General features: G+C 45.6%; 1 protein-coding gene across 2 annotated transcripts in view; it reads right to left on the minus strand.

Moving 5' to 3' along the window:
* AUTS2 (activator of transcription and developmental regulator AUTS2) overlaps positions 1–21,928 on the minus strand; it is a gene marked incomplete at both ends in the record, with an annotated part of 710,546 nt that overhangs the window by 46,392 nt on the left and 642,226 nt on the right. For both annotated transcript variants that reach the window (XM_080357101.1, XM_080357100.1), the window contains one exon: positions 17,509–17,557. In XM_080357101.1, coding sequence (XP_080213227.1) covers positions 17,509–17,557 — 49 coding nt within the window. The remainder of the gene's footprint in view (positions 1–17,508; positions 17,558–21,928) is intronic.

Below are 21,928 nucleotides of genomic sequence, written 5' to 3' on the forward strand. Positions count from 1 at the left end.
GGTTGGACTCTATGATCTTGAGAGTCTCTTCTAAACAAAATGATTCTATGATTCTATAAAAAGCCTTTCCAAGACCAACGCCACAAACAGCAGACTCCCTGGTTAGATCTCCCTCCTCCTCTGTGCTTTTTATTGTCATTGTTTTATTCTGGTTGTTTGGTTTGTTGTTGTTTCTCTTAAGTGGTGGAATCTAGAGCTCGCACTCTGCCTCCCGCTCAGCCCTCAGCTGCATCGCAAACCCTTTGCCTCTCTCTCCTAAGTCAAAGCCTTTCAAGGATGACCTGGGGACCAACTCTTCCCTGATGCGACTGCAAATCACTTGCCAAGTGTAGTTTCATTCTGACTGTGCCTACCAGGGAAGGGTCACTTACAGACTCCATCATTTCTTGCCTTGTCTCAAAAGATTATAATTTGTCCATTGCAATTCACATCAGGATGCAATTTGGCAGGTAAGTTAGAAGTCTGGAGGCAATTATTTTCATCCTTTGGAGAAATGGATTGTATCATTCAGTTATTTTCAGTTATTTATTTTAGATGGAGCACAAGGCGGGGGGGGAAAGGAAAAGGGAAACAAGATGGGTTTAGACTTTCTGATAGGATTGACTTTCTATGTTTTGACATCTTAGCAGTGTTGATTATACTGATACATGCAATCCAGGCATCTAATTCTATCCAAGAGGAAAGGAGTGTAACAGAAATGTCTCAGCTCTTACAGTCAGGTATTAGTGTGCCAATAAAAACAACCCTTATTATAAATCCTTAGGACTGACCTCCCAAAACTTACAGCTACAGTTATTATTAGCAAGTGTAAATCACCTCATTTATAACAGCTGAAATTTCTTCCTTTGAATTCGATGAGTGATATGCTGCTCTCAGCTTACCAGGAAACATGTTTCTTTATCCTAGTGACTCTCCTTAGAAACACTGCCAAAAAATAGGTTTGAACTACGCTCAGATTTTTACAGCAGCATGAGCGACAGAGACCTTTCTGCCCAGTACTGTTCCTTAATTCCTTCACACAATCCGACACTCTGTGTAACACAAAAACCAGTGTTCACACTGCCTGCCAGTCTCTGTTGTGCCTGGATGTTATCTTGACACATCCAAACAAATGCGGTTAATATCCAGAGTGTTAACTACAGGATCAGTGGCTTTCACCTCCCACAGCCTCTTTCTACAGCTCTAGTGGACGTGGGTGGAGATCAAGACAGTTTTCCAGTTTGTTTTTTCCAAATCCTGTCATCATTACTTGTCTTTTCACGCCCTATAAAGTACGGTTTCTACACGGCTGAAGGAAGAACCACCAGAAGTTTTCCTCTTTGTCATTCGTGGTCACCAGATGTATTAATATTTGGAAACGGCGTCTCATCTGAGCCCAGATCTGGCCGCAGGTCCCCGCTCAGACTCCGCAGGGCTCCCCATGTCACTGCTTCCTTCCTACCAACCACTAAACACACTCCCAAGGTAATTTCCATTTTGAAAAGCAAATGATAAGAAAAGAGCGTTTCCAGAACTAATCTTACTTCAACAGTTAAAAAGAAGATGCATTAAGTTCTATTTTAGCTAATTAAAGAAATTAAGAAGTTACACAAAAACTACCTGGCAACTCCAACCGAACGATACGTGAGCCCAAGCGTACAAACCTTCCACTGAATCAGCTTCAATGAGCCTTATCTTCAAACAAATTTGCCAGATCAGAGCTTCACTTTGAAAAATGGATTTTAGGAACCTGCGGCTTTTTTGCAAATCTTTTCAGGCACTACGCCCTGTAAAAAACCAGCGTGATTTCTCTGACATTCCAGTGGAAAACCAAGTTTTATCAGAGACTATAAAGATTTAAAGTCACAATATAATCTCACCTCCGGGTTACTGGGCCCACTTCCCTTATCAATTAACCTGTCAGTCGACAGTCGGGTCTAATTAGTTAAATCCTTTTTTAATGAAAAGAATTTGCCTTGAGCGAAGTCTGTCAGCTCCAGAACCATTTTCCAATCGGGCGCATGTCTCAGCAAAGCCCATTAAATACCTGCAGAGAACCGGACGCCAGCAGCAAACTGAAACTCTCTTTTGCTTCTGGAGACACGTATAACATTATTTTTTCACATCTGTATCCCGCTGCAACAAGAGGCTCTTTCCACCTTCTTGTATGAAAAACAACACTTGTATTTGGTTCTGATGCCCCTTTGTTTGAAGTACTTTAAGAAGTGTAGGTTCGTAAACCTGTAACCCTGCTGGGCACCTCACCTGTGAGCAGAGACGCTCATGCACAAAAATACTGACTCCAGACACCCCCAAAAACTTATTTTCCTGGGAATACTCAGCAAGCCAACACAGGTATTTTTCAAAATGCACCTTTCATGCACAAAATCACAGAATCACAGCATGTCAGGGGTTGGAAGGGACCTGGAAAGCTCATCCAGTGCAATCCCCCCATGGAGCAGGAACACCCAGATGAGGTTACACAGGAAGGTGTCCAGGCGGGTTGGAATGTCTGCACAGTAGGAGACTCCACAACCCCCCTGGGCAGCCTGGGCCAGGCTCTGCCACCCTCACCAGAAACAAGTTTCTTCTCATATTTAAGTGGAACCTCTTGTGTTCCAGTTTGAACCCATCACCCCTTGTCCTACCACTGGTTGTCACCGAGAAGAGCCTGGCTCCATCCTCGTGACACTCACCCTTTAGATATCTGTAAACATGAATGAGGTCACCCCTCAGTCTCCTCTTGTCCAGCTCCAGAGCCCCAGCTCCCTCAGCCTTTCCTCACCCGGGAGATGCTCCACTCCCTTCAGCATCTTTGTTGCCCTGCGCTGGACTCTCTCCAGCAGTTCCCTGTCCTAAAAAAAGCAGTTGTCCAGAAAACTAGCTCTAAGAATAAGAAGTTTTTAGACTACCTCTTTTAAAATTATATTAATAGAGTGACAGACTTTAGGACATTCAGACTCCACGGACACTCATGAGGCCAAGTTTCCACCTTCTGGAAAAGCCAGGCTTTGGAAATAAACCTCCACATACTGTCAGTGCCGCTTGTGTTCCCCACACAGGAGGGGGCGGCTTTTCTCTGTGCGAGTATTAGATTAGAGAAACACGTACCAATTCCTACGCTAATGATCCCATTACTCCCCTTGACTTCAAAGGGCTTCGGATCACATTTGTAATCTTTTGCAAGTGTTAGCAAACAAAATTACAAGTTTTACGCTACAGGTTTCAACAAATTCCCCTCGTCATCAACGCAGCAATGTACTTAAAAATAGTCGTAATGAGCAGCTTTGGATCTGCATAAATACCCTGGGGAGTTCATTAATGATTTCATTTTTGGCAAGACACCATGTCAAATGATGGAGCATTATTAAAAACATACATAGATATATGTACTTGAAACTGCATTCCTGCAAACGCTTAGGAGAAAAGAACGAGGCTGGGTAATTTTGGTTTACCTTTTAAGTAATGCGATTTTAATGGTGTGTAACTGTAAAATCTTTTGTTCTGAAAACCAACCAGCACCATCCAAGGGGTGTCTGAATCTACAATTCTTTTTATATATGAGAAAACGGGAGCTGAAATTTTACCACGGGACTTAACCCTGAGCACATCTCCACCTCCACTAAGCCACGCGATCTAATTTCAACCACGTTACTCAAATTACACGAGTGAAGCTGAACGCACATTTCTGACCCAAGCCATCAGCTTTTCTGCCAGCGGCACCCCCAGACCATCTGCCCCCCTTTCATTTCCTCAAAGGGACTAGTGGCAGCGGGATTCATTGAACAGCGTTAATTAAAAAAGGAATTTAAGAGCATTAAATCGGTGAGAGAGGTGACACACAAGCCCACGTGCGTGCAGCTCTGTCGGTCAAGGTTTTAAATCAGTTAAGAACATGTTTAAGCGGAGTCAAATAAGCCACCGCACAAGCCCATGGTGGCCTCAGGAGGGCTTAGGCCAGTTTAAGCTGGGCAAGTTCATCCTGAGAAACATGAGCATTATACAGCGATACCCTGGTAGCCTGGGCTAATGTCCCCTCCACTCCCCAACCTCTAACTCAAGGAAAATTTGGTCAAGGATTGAAGAATTTTCCTTATAATTTGTCAGGGATTGTTTATCTGCATTGCTCTTCAAACACCTGGAAGTACCTTGGTTACTACTTAGTCTCAGTTTTTCTTATCAACACGTTTTGCATCAAAAGGCTGCGGGACATCTCAAATTCACTTCTTCAGACGTTTTGTTCCCAAATCCCATCTGCTCCAGTTCTTAGGTAGGATAAATTGCATTTCCCAAGCTATTTTCTTATGTTGCTTCTAGTTTTAAAGTCAAACATAAGCAGCTCAGATTCTGCTGCTGTTTGTTCCTCATCGTCACAATAAAACACAAATTATTCCTCTGTGAAGCTCCCATTTTGCTACTGAATAAAATCCCAGGAATGTTCCTGTTGACAGACAAGGTTCGCAGGTTGAGCCACCAAATCGCCTTTGGAAATTCGCTCCTGGGCTACGTGTTGCTGCAATGAATAGAAAACTCAAGCACACCATGTCAAAAAGTATGCGATGCCTACACCTCGCGCTTACTCCTCAGGGGAAAAGGTAAATAGAGTATAAGCAATTTATTTCTTTAAAAAAAAAAAAGTCTAAACTGCCTGAGATCTAGGGAAACCATTTACCTTCTGCCTGTCAGAGCAAGTTATCTGCGTGCTTCTTATATATTAAAAACATAGCCTAACAGAATGTATTCACTTTATCTACAAAGGACAAAGTTTAAGTTGCAGAGAGAAAATGAATGCCCAGCGATAAACTACAGACTTTGAACAGCGCTCACGTTCCACAGCGAGCCAAAGGAGGGCAAACAAAATCCACATTTCCCAATGAAAACTGCTAAAGTGTGTTTAGTGTTTCCTGAAGAATCAGCTTAAAGATGGAGCCATATTCCTTGTCTTCTGTATTTATTCGCATTTGCAAGTTACTTTATCCGTATATATTTACCCGAATAAACAACACAGACATGTTGATTATGCAAGCAAACTTTTCCCTATAAATTAGGCTGATCTTTTTCAAGCTTTGAAGTTTCCTTAACTGCCTGAAATTTTTTGGCCACTCCTAGTTGTAACTTCTAGCAGCAGCAGAATCATAACACGCTGCAGAAAAACGCTGCAGATTCTTTGCCAAAACAACTGATGTTCCCCTCTTTGCATCTTTCTGAACCGTGTTCAACCACATCATAATGCTGCTGCTTCTCCGCCCCACTATCCACTTACCAACGCTGACTATGCCTAGAAAAGTGAGTACAGGCATTTCAGCAGGAAAATCCTAAGGCCCGTGCTTGGCTGTCAGTCCAGCCTGTGCATACACGAGTATTGATGTGGCTGAAAATCCGAATTTGCTACTCACTCGTGTGCACAGAGAAGGTAACGTCAGTGTTAAGAAAAAGAGCAATTCCAAGAAATTTCAAGTTACGGCATCTGTCCCACACTTCTTAACGCACCCACTCTATTATCACATACGCTGTGCCACGTGGGATTAGTAACATCACCTAATCCCCAGGAACGCGCTGCAGGGCTCTGATGTGCTCGGTGCGGATCCTCCCAGGATTTGGGGTGCACCAAGGTGATGATTCCGGGTCTGGTGACACCCCTGGGATGTGGGACGGAGCAGCCCCTGCCTGTGACACCATGAGACATCCACGGGCTGCAGGACGGTGACCACCCAAAGGCCCCTGTGGGACTGGGGGAACTCGCTTTTGGGTCCCTTGGTGGGGGCCCTCCTGCCTTCTCTCCGCATTAGCACACCCAAAGAAAAGCACATTCACTGCTTTTGTGTAAACTACCAGAGCAATAAAAACCATCATTAGAGACAATTTACCAGCTAATCTAATTTTTAAGTATGCACAGCCACTCATAGCAATCAACTTTAAATTAATTATAATATCAGATTAAAAGGGGAAGATGGATCATTTCCTGGCCCACCCATAAACCCTCTCAGATAACAATATGTGATTTTCTTTCCCCCCCCCGCAATGCTATTGTTAAGCCTTTGTTCAAAGATGTCAGCCATTTACCTGCAGGAAAATGACAGTGACTTGTCACAGGCTGCCGTAGAAAGCCTCCTTACCGGCTGCAATAACCAGCACGCAGTTTCCCAAGCTGTCACCCTCGCGTCTCTGCACTATCTGCTGCCTAAAGATTTGCTCTGACACGAAGCAGGAGCGGTGGCCGCTGTCGGTAAGGGCTCTGCACACAGTGGGCTGTGTCAGCTGCACTGTGCTCAGCGTTCGCTTCACCCAATTATTTGTTTGTCATTTAGAGACCTGGGTATCGAGCAGATATTGTCAAGTTATTTTTGGCCCCCAATACACCGGCAAAACATAATGAGGCCTTTAGGTGAATAACTGTCTTGGCAGCAAGGTGCTAAGATGATGTGCTGTTGAAAGGCTGGATAGCAATTAGGTTATTTGAATGAGATGAGATGCTGGACAGGGCATGTGAAGACAGAGAAAACCAGCTTAACTATTAAAATGCCACCCCCCACTTCAAACTGTCAGCTAACTATTTAAGCAAGGTGTTAATTTACTACAGGCTGGATTGCCAACAAACTTAATTATGTATCAATTCAGAAGATGTACAGACTTGTCCCACATGCACATATTCCCCAGCCCTTTCCAGACGAGTGTAACAGCTTGCCAGATGACTTTTATCAACATTTATTTGTATTACAGTGACTCCCACAAGCCCTGGCCATGGTTTGCACAGTGTCAGGAGCTGTGCAACCAGGACAAAAGACGGTCTGATGACCTATAGTATAAGAGTCAGCATATAGAGACGGGGAGCAGACATGGAAGCAGATGGAAAGATGTGTCAGTACATTGGACTCACAACCAAAACACACTCAGCATCTCGCAGGATGGGCTCTGCAGAAGCCGCCTTCAGAAACCATCCTGCTGGCCAACACTACACATACTGTAGGAAGCGATTCATACTCGTCTGACTGATCAAACTGGGTTTTATCTTACAAAAATCTTCCATCATGTCCCGTCTGTATCACAGGATACACATATAGCACCTCATGACCTGGCAGCATTTGGCAATGAACTTTTAGAGAGGGTCACGGTAAGAAAATACTTATTCTTGTGAAATATTTAAGCAGGTGCATGTATAGCAAAACACTCTACAAGATTAGCACTAGTAACTCCACCATGTTCAGCGGAGATGAGCACTCTTGCTTCTTCTCCCTTCAAGCACAAGCTCATAAGCTGCTAACTTGGGCACAGCGTATCTAGAGAAACCATTGGGAAAACACTAGAGCGGGTCCAACAGCCAATTTTTAGGAAGGAAAACCAACCATAGCATAGATAGAAGCTGTAAGACAAGAAAAGTGACCTTTGCAACACAGAAACTAATGCGAGTTTTCCAATTCAATCCCTGGAAGCATTTGGTTTTGTTTTAACCTCCTACAGGCTCAAGCACAAGCTCTTGTACCAAAAGATGATGATTTACCTTGGAGCCTGAACCAAATGTCATCAGCAGGGACCTGTTTGTTTGTGGCAGTGCCTCAGATAACTGACGGCATCTCTCTCGATGTACGGAGAGCATCACCACAGCCTGCACCACGGGCATGAGTTAATCAATCCAGCCACTTACAGGCAATTGCCTGTGTACTCTACAAGTTGCTCCCCCATCTGCAATCAGACGTGACTGCTCAAATGTGAATTGGGTTACAAGGGGATACAATCCATGTAAAAACCACCCTCACCTTCAAATCAACACCCACTTGACTGGGAGTTAGAAACCAAAGACTGAACTTTCAGGAATGAATTAAGACCAAAACCAAGGCCAAGATCATTCCTCTTGTCTTTCTTGATGAAGAGGTGCGAGCCCATGAGTTCATCCCATTTCTCCCAGTCAACTAAGACCTGTACGGACCCCAGGACGAGCGTCGGGAGCACCTAAAGAACAGTTTAGGTACCTCATCTACCTGCAAGAGGGAAGATTCAAGCAGTTCTCCCCTGGAGGTGTCAGAAACTCAGCATCCTTATCAGACCTCCCATCTACCAAAGCTTCAAGTGTCTAATTGCCCCTCAAACCCAAAATCTAAGGACCACCTTGGGAGAACAATTCCCTTAATGATAACAGTCTCATTGTACTACTCCAAGGTGCCAAGCAGAGCTGCTGTTTGAAGTTTCGAAGCCGATCTACACAAGAGATTGAGGTTTACAACAGGCGCTCTACTCCAGGCACAGCCTCTCACCCCTCCTCAGAGACAGCCCTCCCCTGCACTGACAACCAGCCCAAGTCTGATTTTAATACTCAGTTTAACTCGGCGACACAAACAAGAAAGAAAACAACACCACCCACTACCAAACAAAAAACCCTCCCAAGAACAAAACCACAACCAAACACCCAGTTACTGTCCCAGGACACAGAAAACGGTGCTGTTGTTGTGATGAGGTTTGCTGCGCCCAAGCAGCGATCACACCTCCTGAAAGCTGCAGAACCTCCAACTGTACCACCAACCAACAGTAAAAACCAGCAAGCAAAAGTAAAATCGAGGCTTTTGCTCATCTGCTTGTGATTTTTTAAACGCCGTTTCTTTTAACAAATGAAGTTTAAGTGCTTATGGGACTAACAACCTAGTAAATGAACTAAGTATTCATTTGTGGCTTTATTACTCAGCAGACCTATTTTCACAAAGTCATTCTTTCTTAGGACACAGCTTACTCTGCAGCAGCTGTTTTCTATTACAAGCCACTCAAATTCCTTTGCCTCCGATTTTCAAAAGCGCCCACTAACTTGGAATATTTGGAAATGCCAGCAAATGGCTGCGGGAGCCCAGCAGTGCTCTGCCTCGTCCCTCTCATTCCAACAAATACCATCCCCTAAGCCACAGGTTCGTCCCCACCTCCCTCGGCAGGGGCCAAGCGCTGACCCAGACACCCCTAGTCCTCCAGACCCACCTCGTCTCTTGATCCCACAACATTTTGTCAAAACCCATAAAGGATCCGCAAAGCACGATGTGAACCCAGTGATGAGGTTCCCATAGGGAGCTGAGGCAGATGGAGGCTTAGCCTACACTCTCAAGTGTAAGCTTGGCTTTTAGACAGCCAGAGGTGAGGGGGTAACAGGGGGCTTGGGGGGCTCCTCTGCCTGTGAACAGGACACAGGAATGAGCTGGGGGAGGTGAGGGTGAGCTGTGAGCTCGTCCAAACTCAGGATTTCAAGTGCCGGGGAACTCCCGCAGCAGCAAACACGGGCTCCAGCAGGGCGGCAGGGTGACACTCCTGTGCTCTTGGCCTTGGAAATTCTTCCTTACCCTGCACTGAAAGCCCCTTTGTAAGCCTAGGTCAAAAGCTCAACAAGACTTTTTTTTAGAACAGCGCATTTTGGATAAGCATAGAAGGAAGCCCCCCTCCCATCTCCTGCCTTACTCTCCTAACATATACAAGTCAAGGCCATGAACAGCTCTAAAAGGCACTTAAATTGGTTTATCTGCTCTTCTGTTTGCTACTTTTAAGTATACATTTACACCGGCTTTTTTAAACAGCTTGCTGAACACTGTGCAAGGCCCTTCCAGACACACACACTCTGGCTACTTGAAGCGTTTCTCAGCACGGTCCTGGCAGCCCTGCTACTCGCGTCTAGCTTGGAAAATAGTTCATGTTACACCAAATAACTGCATGCGTGGAACGACATCGGGGCAAGCTGTGATCGCGGGGTGAAGCCATGTCAGTGCCGTGATGGGGGCAGCCCCTCTGCCCCCTCTCCTGCGCTGGAGTTTTCACTTTGGACAATTCAGCTGCAAAATCATCCCTCTTTTCTCACTGCGTTGGGATTTCTGGTGAGAAATCACACAGGTCACAGAGCCCACGTAAAGCCCAAGGGAGCAGCAAGAGACCAGGGAACTGCTGGGGACAGGGACCGGCAACAGGAGTCCCCCTCAGTCACAGAGGAACACTGGGGACAAAAAGAAAGGAAATATAAGTGATGCCCAGGTGGCTGAAAGTCTCCAGGGTGTCAGGATTTACTCCTGTGGCTCTCATCCAGCAAAGCACTTCAGTAAACGCTTGGTGTTAACAAGTGTTTAACGTCAGTCAAGCAATGAAGCACATTACTGAACTGAAGCCTCAAGGAGGATAAATTAGGGTCTGTTTATTCTGCTGCAAGAGACTAGAACTGCCCTCTTACAAACCTCTCTGGATCTCCAGAACCAGCGGCATCCCTGCGCGACAAGGCCCTGCCTTCTCTTTTGGATAATCTGCGCCGAGCCGTGAGAAAGGTAAAAATTCACCAGGCCAAAGTATCGTTCTTCACAAGGTCTTTTTTTGTCCCTAGAATGAACACGGTAGCTCTCACTTGGAAGCTCGATTTCAGTTCTTCTGCCTGCTCAGACAAGTATTATTGCACTCAAGTTACACGCTGAAGCGTTTCTTCACACGTTGTGCTTTTCTAGAGAAAAGAAAAAAGCTGAGACTTGGGAAAGCAACAGCAAAATCTGCCTGTGGTTCTCCGCTCCGATTCCTGAACTTTGGACAACAGTGACTAATTCAAATAACTTCATGGGCTTTTGTGGGCGGTGTGCGTGATAAAATAATATCTTACTTTGTGGGCTCATTTTATGTGGAGAAACATTTAAGATATGTCAGCGCGGTGATGAAGGCAAAAGGCATTCTTGTTCAAGGGACAGCTGAGAACTGGAAGAAAAAAAAGCCTCCTTGCTTTGGTTTTTAAACAGCTATGAAGACTATTAAAACAAACCACAACGCAATTCATATAGACGTGCCTGTGAAACTCCTACTGACATCCAGAGTGTCAAGACTGTAGGATGTGAGATACTTTGGAGTGCGTTTTTTTTTCTTTAAATTAACAGTAGCTGGATGTGAGACAGCCTGAGCAAAAGGTGTTAACTCGTGCCAAGTGAGAAGATATCAGATCCTATAGAAAAAGGGACTCTGGAGGTGAACGGGCAGGTTAGTGGCACAGCTGGGTACTTGGGAAGCCCGGGCACCCCACGTACGCACCGAGCACTTTCTGCACAGCTCTGCGCTCTTCAAAAGACCTTAAAAGACGGGTTTGCAACACACCTTGCGTGGTGGCTAAAAATCAGCTGCTTCTTTCAGAAGCTAAAACTAATTTATGGCCCATTCCTACTCTTTTCTCCTGAGCCACACAAGCACTGAAGTGCATTGGTGCTCACATGGTTCTTGGTTTAACTTGTGGGTTAAACCTACTCGCAGCAGCAGCTTTGCTAAGGTCACAGTTCTGCTGGGGTAAAGCTCACGTTGGCTGGTGTAAACCTGATATAAACGGTCTTCGCCTCTCCGTCGAAAATGACATTGCTGTGCTCTTCCAATCGAAATGAAATGTATTTGATAAGATAACAAACGCCTGGCAAAGCACATTTAAGTTATGTAAGGGAAAGAAGAGGAGGGGAAAATCTTGTATAAACAGCAAAACAATACAGCTTTATCTAATCTCTCCAACTTATTGCTGCTTGTCTGTGTGTGTGTTTTACTGACAAAATAAAATAAATTGAATCAGCTCACACACGATAACATGCTCTTTCCTACCTCATACTAATTGCTTGGCTAATTGATGTTTGTTGAACTTTCTCCATTTCATTGAGTGATTAGGTACAAAGCTAACAGTTGACATCTGTAGGCGCTTAACTGGTGTCTGTAATTACTGTTAATGTTAAATAATTGTTAGTTAATTGGAGTGGTAACTGACTGAATGGAATCCAGATTGTGAAGCAAAAAGAGACCTAGTTAAATAAACATACATTTTCAGAGAAAACAACATTTTATTACAAGGGAGAGACTAATGGCAGGCCAGACACGGGAGGTCTGCAGGATGCTCCGGTTCTGAAACCTCATTCCAGACCCCAGCGTGGACCCCACTGACTGCAGGTATATCAAGTCAAGATCTTTGTCACCAAAACACTCCTATCTCTGGTGAATTTTTCCACCTTAATTTGAACCGACTCCCACGATGTGTTATTTAACAGCCCAGTGCTGATAAAAGCTTGTTTTGAGAAAATCAAATATAGGTTAATCTATTAAACAAATGCTGTCTCCAGAACAGATACAATTATGTGTGAGTAAATATTGCCATTTTGCTCACTGAGACTGGAACAATTTGACTTTGCTAAAATCAACAGCCTTAAATGAAGTCCTGGGGAACGCGATCACCAACTGACACCAAAGGGTACTCGATACCAGCCCAAATGGGCAAGGATGCCCAGAACCTTCAACCGCCTCCTACTATTTTGCTCAAGAAAAGCCAGTGCCTAAGGTGTTTGTACCATGCTGGCTAGTTTATGGTTTTGTTTTGAAGTATCAACTTCAAAATTATCAGCAAAGCCTTGGGAGAGTCCTGTTTTGTAATATTGTGTTAGGATCTAAGAATCTGAAAGGTTTTGGAAGAGGCTACCTTTGACTTCCACCTGTCCCTCTGGGAACGCTGGGTCCATCACGTTATCCAGCGACCGCGGTATCTCCCAGCACCGGCAACCCCCGACTGCTGCACCCCAGCCAAAAACCAGCAGCGCGTAAAGAAGGAAGGGGCACGGAAAGCGTGCAGATGGGGAGGAGTGGTTTGTGCTCAGGAGATGCAGCCATAAGGGGATGTTACAGGACACATTCCTTGCTCAGATAAAGCCTTCACCGCACAGAAATAACTGCCTTGCTCTTTTGTGTAGCGGAACAAAGGACCATCTCAAGACATAGATCGACTTCTTTGTCTGCCTGACTTGGAAGTTCGAGTGAAGTGATGCACCAGTTCTTCTAATTTAACTCACAGGTACAAGAACCCTGGGGTCCTCAAAACCGGAGGCTTTTTCTAGTGCTCAGTCCCTCACTAATGAGACACTGAACTTGGACACGGAAAATATTGAAAAGCCATTTGAAACCCACAAAGCCCAGGGAAACCGAGCGAACCAAAGCCACCAGAAAAGTCTCCACCAGAAAGGCAAGGAGACACCATTGTCTCCAAAGGGTGAGCCATCGTCACAAGCAGAAAAAAAAGAAATCTGCAGAACCTGTGGTATGATTCAGCAGTCCCTGGGGTTCGCTGGCCAAAGGGTGGGTTTCCTGCAGCGCTGGGATTGCTCTGGAGCCCTGACAGCAAGCGGGGAAGCAGCATTTCAGTGAGACGAGGTAGTGTGGAGAACCAACATACGCCCAGAGCAGCCACCCAAAAATGCTGAGAGCACACACCCAGTGAGTGAGGATGCTGGGTAGATTCCTACAGACTCTCAGGAAGGAGGGAGGCAGCAGCAGCCCGTTCTCTGGCATAGTGACCACGTTAATCTTGCCCACGTGCCATCTACATAGTAGCAGATCCACTTATATTTAACATGAGATGCTGTGGGGATGGTTTACTGAGAGCATTTCTCCACGGCTGAGGATCTCCTGTGAATGGGACCAGCAGAGAAGTCTTTGCCAACTTCAGCTCCCTGCTTGTTTACAGAAACAGATGTTGTAGAGGATCCTCAAGAAATGATTCACCATAGACAGATGAGGGGAGAAACAACAACACGCCTGTTTTTCTAGGGAAGGATGTTGCTCCAGAACCATCTGAAAAGCCAGAGCTTGATCTGACTGGTATTTCAGCCACCAGCAAGGACGAGTAACCCAGACGCCTTGATCTACCTCCAGCTGAGAATATAAATATTTCCCTGACAGCTGGTGGTGCCACAAAGCAGAAGAATTCATAAAGTTTACATGAACATCCTGTAAACAATTTGAACATGAAAAGCTGTAACAGCCCAATTGTGTTTCTGATCAAAGGCAAACTTCAATATACAGCACAAATGAAAACTTCATCACTTTGGGACTCATTTCTCCCTCCAGGAAAAGCTGTTTTCCAAGGGTACGTAGGAGGGAGTTCACATAAATGAAATACACAGTAGTAGGAGCTGCCTGCTCTACAGCTTCAGATGTGTCTATTTAAATTACTAAGAGATAATGGAATTTAATTATGCTGGAAAGTCATGTTACAAAAAATCATCAGCAAAGCCTGTACTTGGGCCAGGATTAATGGTGCTAAGGTTGACGCTCTCCCAGGGCAAGGAAAAGTTACATTCTTTCAAAGACTTAACAGACTACAAACAGCGATCTCAAACCAGCAGGACAGGAGGGGACAGACAGGCAGACGATGCGCTGTGCTCCTCTCCCATCCCTTGCCCACCTCATTGATTTATTTACATGGCAACCGCTCCTTTTACAAGTATTACTAAGGGCTCAGACCCTCAGGAGTTTTTAGGTGCTTATCTCCCAACACAGCCACCCCGATTTCCATGGAAATCAGTTCTCCAGACAATTTTAAGCCTTACGAGGTAAACATTCCTGCCCAAGCAATGCTCTAATTCGCAACCAGGGACAACTCATTTCCACGGCAGCTACGGCGATTCCTGCCCTGGGGACCAAGCCACGTCCCTCCTAAATTCCCAGCCCTGCTGCAGACCCATTGCAGGGCTGGGGGCCTCCAGGAGCAGGGACAGCTCAGAGGGGACACGGGAACCCCACAGCCCTCCGCAACGCAGCATCGCTCGGCCATGACACCTACCCCAGCCCTGAGGGTCCCCAACATCTACGGGCCGCCCCCCAAAACTCACAGGACCCTTCTAGATTTAGGGATGCATCAGCTCTAAGGGCGGCCAACTCCTAAATGGAAGTTGAGAGAGTTCTCCTCAAGGGGTTTTACCACTTCTTCAAGGGAGGCTTGGGGGTGAATTCACTTTGCTACAGATTTTTTAATTATTAATATTTCTGAGGAAGGGACTGTTCCACCTTACACATCCATGTTAATCCATCACACCTTAAACCTGACCTCACTGTCAGCCTTGACGTCCACAACTAAGTGACAGAAAGGGGACAAAATGTATTTACAAGGGTTAAAATGCTTCAGGATTTCTGTTTTGTAAATACATCTGTACTTCCTGCTGTCTCAGCTATAAATAATTCTGCAAAATAAAAGTGGCAAGGGAAAACCAAAGTCTATATGAGACACGGACATCTGAGAGGCCCGGCTCTGCACACAGAGGGACGTACACTTGTCAGCCGGCCCAGCCCGCCCAGCCTGGACCAGCCGCTTTGAAGGTTTCATGATGATTTACCCCATGCAAATCTGACCTTTCTTACAAGTGACTTTTATTGCTTTTGGCAAAAGCAGCCACGGACAACACAGAGGGGAAGAACTGGCTTGGAAGCAAACAGACTGAGTTGCAGAGAGAGAACTTGAACTTGGAATCCATCAAGCTGACAGTCGCCAGCCCTCCCCAGGGCAGACACTTAGAGAAGGCAACAGCCTCCCAAGCACCGCCAGCCCCGCTGCACCTGGCTGCAAGCAATTATTGACATTATCTCCAAACAGGGGATCTTTTTTGAGGCTCTTTTCCTGATATTTAGCAGTTTGAATGCTAATCCCTTTAACAAAACTGTCCCCTATGCTTTTTCCACCCTCTTTCCTCTTAATCTCTTTCTCCCAGTGGGAAAAAGAAAAGGGGGGGGGTATAAAAAAGAAAATACCAGTCAGCCTAGTTTGGCCGCACCTGGATTTGCATTGATTCTTCCCTTGTCATTCATGTTACCAACAGGAATTAGCATATGGCTTTAAGGGGAAACTCAGGAGGAGAAGAGAAAGACGCCATTTTGATGGAAATAAGGGGCAAAGGAATAATCTACCATCAACTAAAAAGCTTATTTGTGTACGGTTTCCCAAGCAAATCTTCGAAAAGCCCATGTTGATTTTAGGCTACACAAAGAAAGCCTAATCCTTTCAAGGGAACTAAATCACCAAAGAAAAGTAGCTCAGAAGAAAAGGCTCCCTGTCAAGCATGGGTATTCACAGCCAAATAGATGCCACGAATCAAGCTCGGTAAGTTAACACAAATAAGAATGTGGGAAACGTGTTTAAATTTAAAAAAAAAAGAAGGGAAAGGAAGAGGAAGAGGGGCCTACTCTGTGTGCATGGCCGGGAGGAGCCCCTCACCCTGGTTACAGGCCTGGCCAGGAATGTGGGCTCTTCCCGGCTGCTCCTCCCCTGGCCCAGCCCCAAGAAAGGGCTGCTCAAATGCCAAAGCTTTTTACAGTGAATTAGCAAAATAAAGATGCAGTCATATGTAGTTTGGGGCCCTCGGGTCACTCCAAACACACAACTCTTCCTTTCTACTTGGCGGTGCCACCTACTCACGGCCTATGGAGGGGAAAATGTAAGTGCAATTAAACATAAAGGATTTATCAGCTTACTAAGTGAGATAACCTAGTTGGATCACAGAAATATTCCATCCAGACTGTACTTCCAATACATGAAAAACAGGAATATAGATCCGCAGTGCAATTAAATATAGGTATAACTCAATATGCAGCAAAAGACTTCATAAGCAACGGTGTATCAGCACAGCAATCCCAAATGTAACAGAGTCATGTACCGTCCGCAGTTAAACCACCACAGCTTCAGGGAATTAAAAGACACCGAAAAAACCCAGAATGACCCACTGCACTAACAAACCCAAATGTGGTGAGAAGCACACAGGGCAAACACTGAGCAAATCCACACCCGGTCAACATAAACCACCTAGACTTCACTAATCAAATCTGCCTCTCTTAATGCAAACTTACTTAAACATTCCAAAAAACCCAGTAAGTTAAAATAGCGTGGATTTCCAGCCAGAAGCACACCCTTTTACCAAGCAGCTATCATGCGCTGCCATTAAGAAGCAGGGCAGTGGGGATGAAAAACAGACATATTTTAAAAGCTTTGAATTATACCCATCGGTACAACTCATCCCTGGAGCTGCTCCCTCGACCCTACTCACAGAAACACAAACCAAACAAAAAATAAGAATTAAAAATAAAAACAAAATCCCCAAAGCCTACAGCCTTTCTAATAATGCTGCTTCAGGACCAGCTCTGCACAGCAGCTCGCTGGCACTGATTTAGGGTAAGTTTTCCCTTAATGTACTGTTGTATCATTAGCCACTCTCTCTTCGGATTGCTGTTTGGAAGAAATTAATGGGATACTGAATATTTAAATGTGGCCCTCTATATCATTTATTAACTCTACAGAAAGCACACAGCACAGTAAGCCATGGTTTATGACTATTATCCTGTGAATACTAAACGTTGGCTGGTTATTACTGTCAGCAGTGCAAATTGGCTATTCATAATTCCACGTCTATCATGTAGCTGATGAGTAACAATCAAGTTAAAACATTTTGAAAACTCTTACAGTTATTTAAATGAGCTTAAATTAAAGCCATTTGTAAAATAAACTATTCCCTAATATTGTTATTTAAATTAATTCTGACCTGGCAGGCAATGCATTATTTAAAGCCTTTATTTTATATTGCTTAAGCAAAGCAATTACCAAGCATACAGAACATGTCTGAAACCGAGAGAAACATAAAAAGCACTAACAAGCTGATTGCGACATTTCTGCGAGACAAGTTACATTTCATCTCCCATTGAAATTGCCATGAAAAGAAATGTGCGGGGAAAAAAATATGTTTGTGATGTGAATTGCAGTCTTACCTTTATTTGTAACAGCGTTGAACAGTTTTTCAGAGCTGGCATCAGATGCCTGAAAGACCAATAAAAAAAAATATGTTACATTTTCTGCAAGTGATAGATTTCAAAAGGCACGGCGGTATATTTATACACACACATATGTATGTATATCTTAGAGAAACAAATCAGGTGACAAAACCAAGAGAGCTCATGGAAGCTGCGGCCTCGGAAGAAGTGTCCATAAGGTGGTGCTGTGTGGCTGTGCTTCACCGCCCTGCAGTGCAGATATTTATTGGGAAAGATTCTATTTAATAAAGAAAGAAGTGGGGTTTTTATTCAACATAGTAGCTGCACAGAAACTATATATTTGTACTGTAGTTATCCAATACATTCTGACATTGATTTTGCAGTGGAGAAGAGTCGTGACTGAACCAGACAGTACAGTTTTGGGAATCTGCAGAACTGTGGATTTCTTAATTAATTTTTAAAGAATTTTTGGACACCCCCTACTGTGTCAACCATTGGATTTTTACCATCTTTAAAGCAGCGTAGATAACTTAGATAATTTTATAAATTGCTGTTACATACTCTTTGAACAAGAAAGAGCATGTTAGTATTTAGTATTAGCATTTATTTCCACATAAGATTTGCCTTCGTCAAAATAATTGATTCTGGACACCATGCTCTGTATAAACTAATAACCCATTTTATTTTTCATCAGCCACCTTTATCCGTGGGAGGTTTTTCCCTCCTAATATTGTGTTAGTACCTCATGTACTGTTTGTACACAAGTACACCGGTTAATCTTTCTACCTATTATTAAAAAGCTTTATTTAAGTTTCACATGAAACGAACAAGCTCCCCCTTTCAGAAACTATCATGGCAAGAAACCAGACTGGGGAAGACAACACTGCAAATGTTAATTTTACAAACATCCTGAGCCCCAAAGCAGAAAGCATTAAGTTTGTGCATCTGTGTCCAGCTGTGTTTGCGCACACACACACACACATAACGCACAGTCGTACATCTAAAGCCTCAACTTACACCGCCTACACGTTCACAAAGCACAGGGCTGTGCAATTCTGAGCTGGGTCTTGGATCCAACCCCACCAAGAGAGATTCGCGAAAAGATGTCGGCAGAAATGTGCTCAGTAACAAAATATCGCAAACGAGGGGAAAACGCAACACTTGAGAAAGATTTCAGTCTTCTCCTAGGAGCTGTTTTCTCACTGCATTCCCGAGAAATAATTAAAAACACTATTAGGAGAGCAGGCTGCAGCGTTTTTGTTAAAGGGAAGGAATTTCTGAATTCAAAACCAGATAAAGACCGTCACACGAGGAACATATATTAGATATCTCGACTGCGCTAAAAACTTAGGTGTGAAATCGCCGATAAATAAGTCGATGCAGTTCAGATTGCATATCATAGTGCAGCAATACACTGAAATAATTTGTCTGCCCTCAAGTTGACAACATACAAGACTTCTATGATTAATTATTAAAAATAGCTTTACTCATTTGCAGAGTTCTAGACAGATTTTACTAGATTACTGTTGGCTTCTATAAAAGCTGGGCTGGTGTATTTCTTCTCAATTAAATACCTTGTAAACACTGGATTTATTACCCAATGATGGATTTATTATTCAGTGATGACTTTCTCTAAATTAATGAAAATATGTGAATAATGCACAAATTGAAGAGATCAAGAAGGACATGTGCTTTAAAGAGCAGTCCAATATTAGTCCAACAAATTAAGAGATGCTCAATGCTTTGCTAACCTTGCCAATCAGCCTGCTCTCTGATTAAAAATAATGACCTTTTCCAGTGAATTTGGGCTGCTGTTGTCTTTTCAAATGCACCTTCTCTCAGCAGTCAAAACTCTCCAAACCATTCTTTCTCTTTAGAAAGAGAATCCAATAGTAAAAAGCAAACTTCTTATAGTTCCAGCTATTACTTTATTTTACTGTTTCATTTTGAAACAGCTCAGGGAAGCTGTAGCTTCCTATTCGCTTCATTTTTCCAAACACTAGAAAGAGGAAAGCATTTTGTTTTAAGAAGTTTGCTCTAATGCCAAACGCAAACCAACGGACTGTTTTTAAGCTACAGTTTTTCAGGCAAAATATTTTTCTGTGCTAAGGCATAAACCGGTCGGAAACACTGTTGTGAAATCTGTAAGGGGCACTTCTTGGACATACCGAGGGGCACAATACACCCTGCCCGAGAACCGCTCGTGAACAAGCTGGGGGATGATTATCAGTACAATGTGCATCTAAAAGAGGAACATTTTTACAAAGACAAAGCTTGTCCGAGAGTGCAGCTCATTTTGCACTACTGACCACACACTACTGAATGGAAGAGCAACTTGGGTTATCATAAAAATAACCCATTTCACCAGCTTGAGCTGTGCGATGGAACTTTAACTGCCTATTTCTTTACTTTAAAAATTGCTTTTAAATATAAAACCCTAATTAGGGTACTGCATGACCATTAACAGCAGTGAACACAATCTCTGCCAGCAGATACTGTATCAATTTCTATGCAACTATCATTTTTCCATAGTTAGGTGGTCATACCACGCAACAACAGTAAAGGAACAAAAAGCCAAATTAATTGCAAAAACCCCAACAACTCAGCGCTACCGCAGAAGGATGAAATGCAATGCCTTGGCAGTGCTGACCTAAAACCCCCTCTGTACTGACAGGAATCTGGGCAGACAACAAAGTGCCTTTATTTCCGCGATAGGTGCTCGAAGGCAATGTGCTCAAACCTTGATGTTTAAGGAACGGAGAGGAGCCTGGCTGTCCTTTTACCCGAGACAAAACTGACTCTTCATTCCCCTTTATCCTGACAAAACGGACTCTTCGTTCCCCTTTATCCTAATAATTGCCAGGTCTTACTTGAGCAGCTGATGGAAACACACTCTCTGTTGGATATGTTACATTCTAAGGAATCACGGGGATCCATCCCGGGTGCTCCACGTCCAAACAGCCTCGGGAGTCGGTGCGAGGAACGGAGCCGGAGCTGATTCCAAACAGTTCCCCTCCTTGCACTTCGGCCCTTTTCCTTTATAAATCCCCTTGTTACCAAGCGCAGCTTAATCCTTTTCAACATGAAATGAAACAAGTTCGCAATCCCTAGGCTTAAAAAGGAAAAAATTACCTAAAGAGTATTTTTCCCTTCTCAAGGAATGTACTGTCTTTCAAGTGGATGTATGACTAAAATATTTCCTGTCCAGACAGCGCGGCTTGACTCATTCTTGGCACGGCCCCGCCGGAGCATTCGCACCAGCCCCGGCCACCGCGCACCTGCCCGCGCTCCGCGGAAGCTGCGCGGGCTCGGCCGCGCCGCTCCGCCCGTCCCGGGGTGCCCGGGCTCGGCGCCCCGAGCTCCCGCCGCCGGGGGGACCCCGAGCCGGGCCCCGCGCCCCCGCCCAGCCCCGCCGGAGGAAGCGGCTTTACCTGCTCGCCGGGGGTTGAGCGCGGCTGCCAGCCCGGCGCTCATGGCGGTGCGGGAGGTGCGTGTGTGTGCGCGGCAGCGCCGGGAAACTCCGATCCAGCGCGGCTCTCAAAGTCCCGCAGCCAAAGCCCAACTAATCCTTTCGGGAACAACTCCGAGGACCGGGTGCGCAGGCCGCCCGGCGAACATCCTTCCCGGGCAGCCGAGCCCCCCCCTCCCCGCTCCCCGCAAGATGGTTCCCTGGGAGGAGAGAGAAAGAGAGAGGGGTGTGCGTGTGTGCGAGCGGGCGTGGGGAGAGCGGCGGCCGCGAAGCGCTAATAAAGCAGCAGCAGGACAAAGAAAACCATGTGCGGCGGCAGCGGCGAGCCAGGGGCAGCGGCTCCGCGGCGGCAACTCCGGGTCCGGGGCGGTGCGGCCCCTCCTGCCAACGCGCCTCCCTCCGCGGGCTCCAGCTGCAGCCGGCAGCGCGTCCCTTCCTTCGGGCGCCTTTTTATTTTTTCTTCTGCTTTTTAGGTTTTTTGAGGGGTAATTTTTTTTGTTTGTTTGTTTTTAAAAAGTCATGCCCGTCCTCTCCGGAGACAAAGCGGGCTCCCGCCGGAGCACTGTCCCTCCCGCCGTCCAGGGCTCGCCGCAGCCGCGCTCAGGTGAATTCCATCGGGGAGAGCCAGCGGCCCGGTCCCACTTCCTCCGGCCCCGTCCAAACAACCTCGCAAGCCTGTAATCCCCAGGGGGGCGGCCGCTCCGCTCCGCGCTGCTCCGCCCGGCCCGGCTGCGGGCTCGCCGGCCAGACCCCTCGCTGCCGCCCGGGCGCTCCGCACTGCGCGGCGCTCCGAGAGCCGCTTCCCACCCGGCCAACGCCGCCAGCTCCGCCCTCTCCCCGCCCGCCCCGCCCCGCCCAGCTCCGCCGAGCCGGGCTCCGCTCCGCGGGGGGGCCGGGGGAGCCTCGGCGGGAGGCGGGTTCCCCGCGCCGCGGCTCGGCCAGACCGGC

This window comes from Nesoenas mayeri (assembly GCF_963082525.1).
Source record: "Nesoenas mayeri genome assembly, chromosome: 20".
Lineage (NCBI taxonomy): Eukaryota > Metazoa > Chordata > Aves > Columbiformes > Columbidae > Nesoenas > Nesoenas mayeri.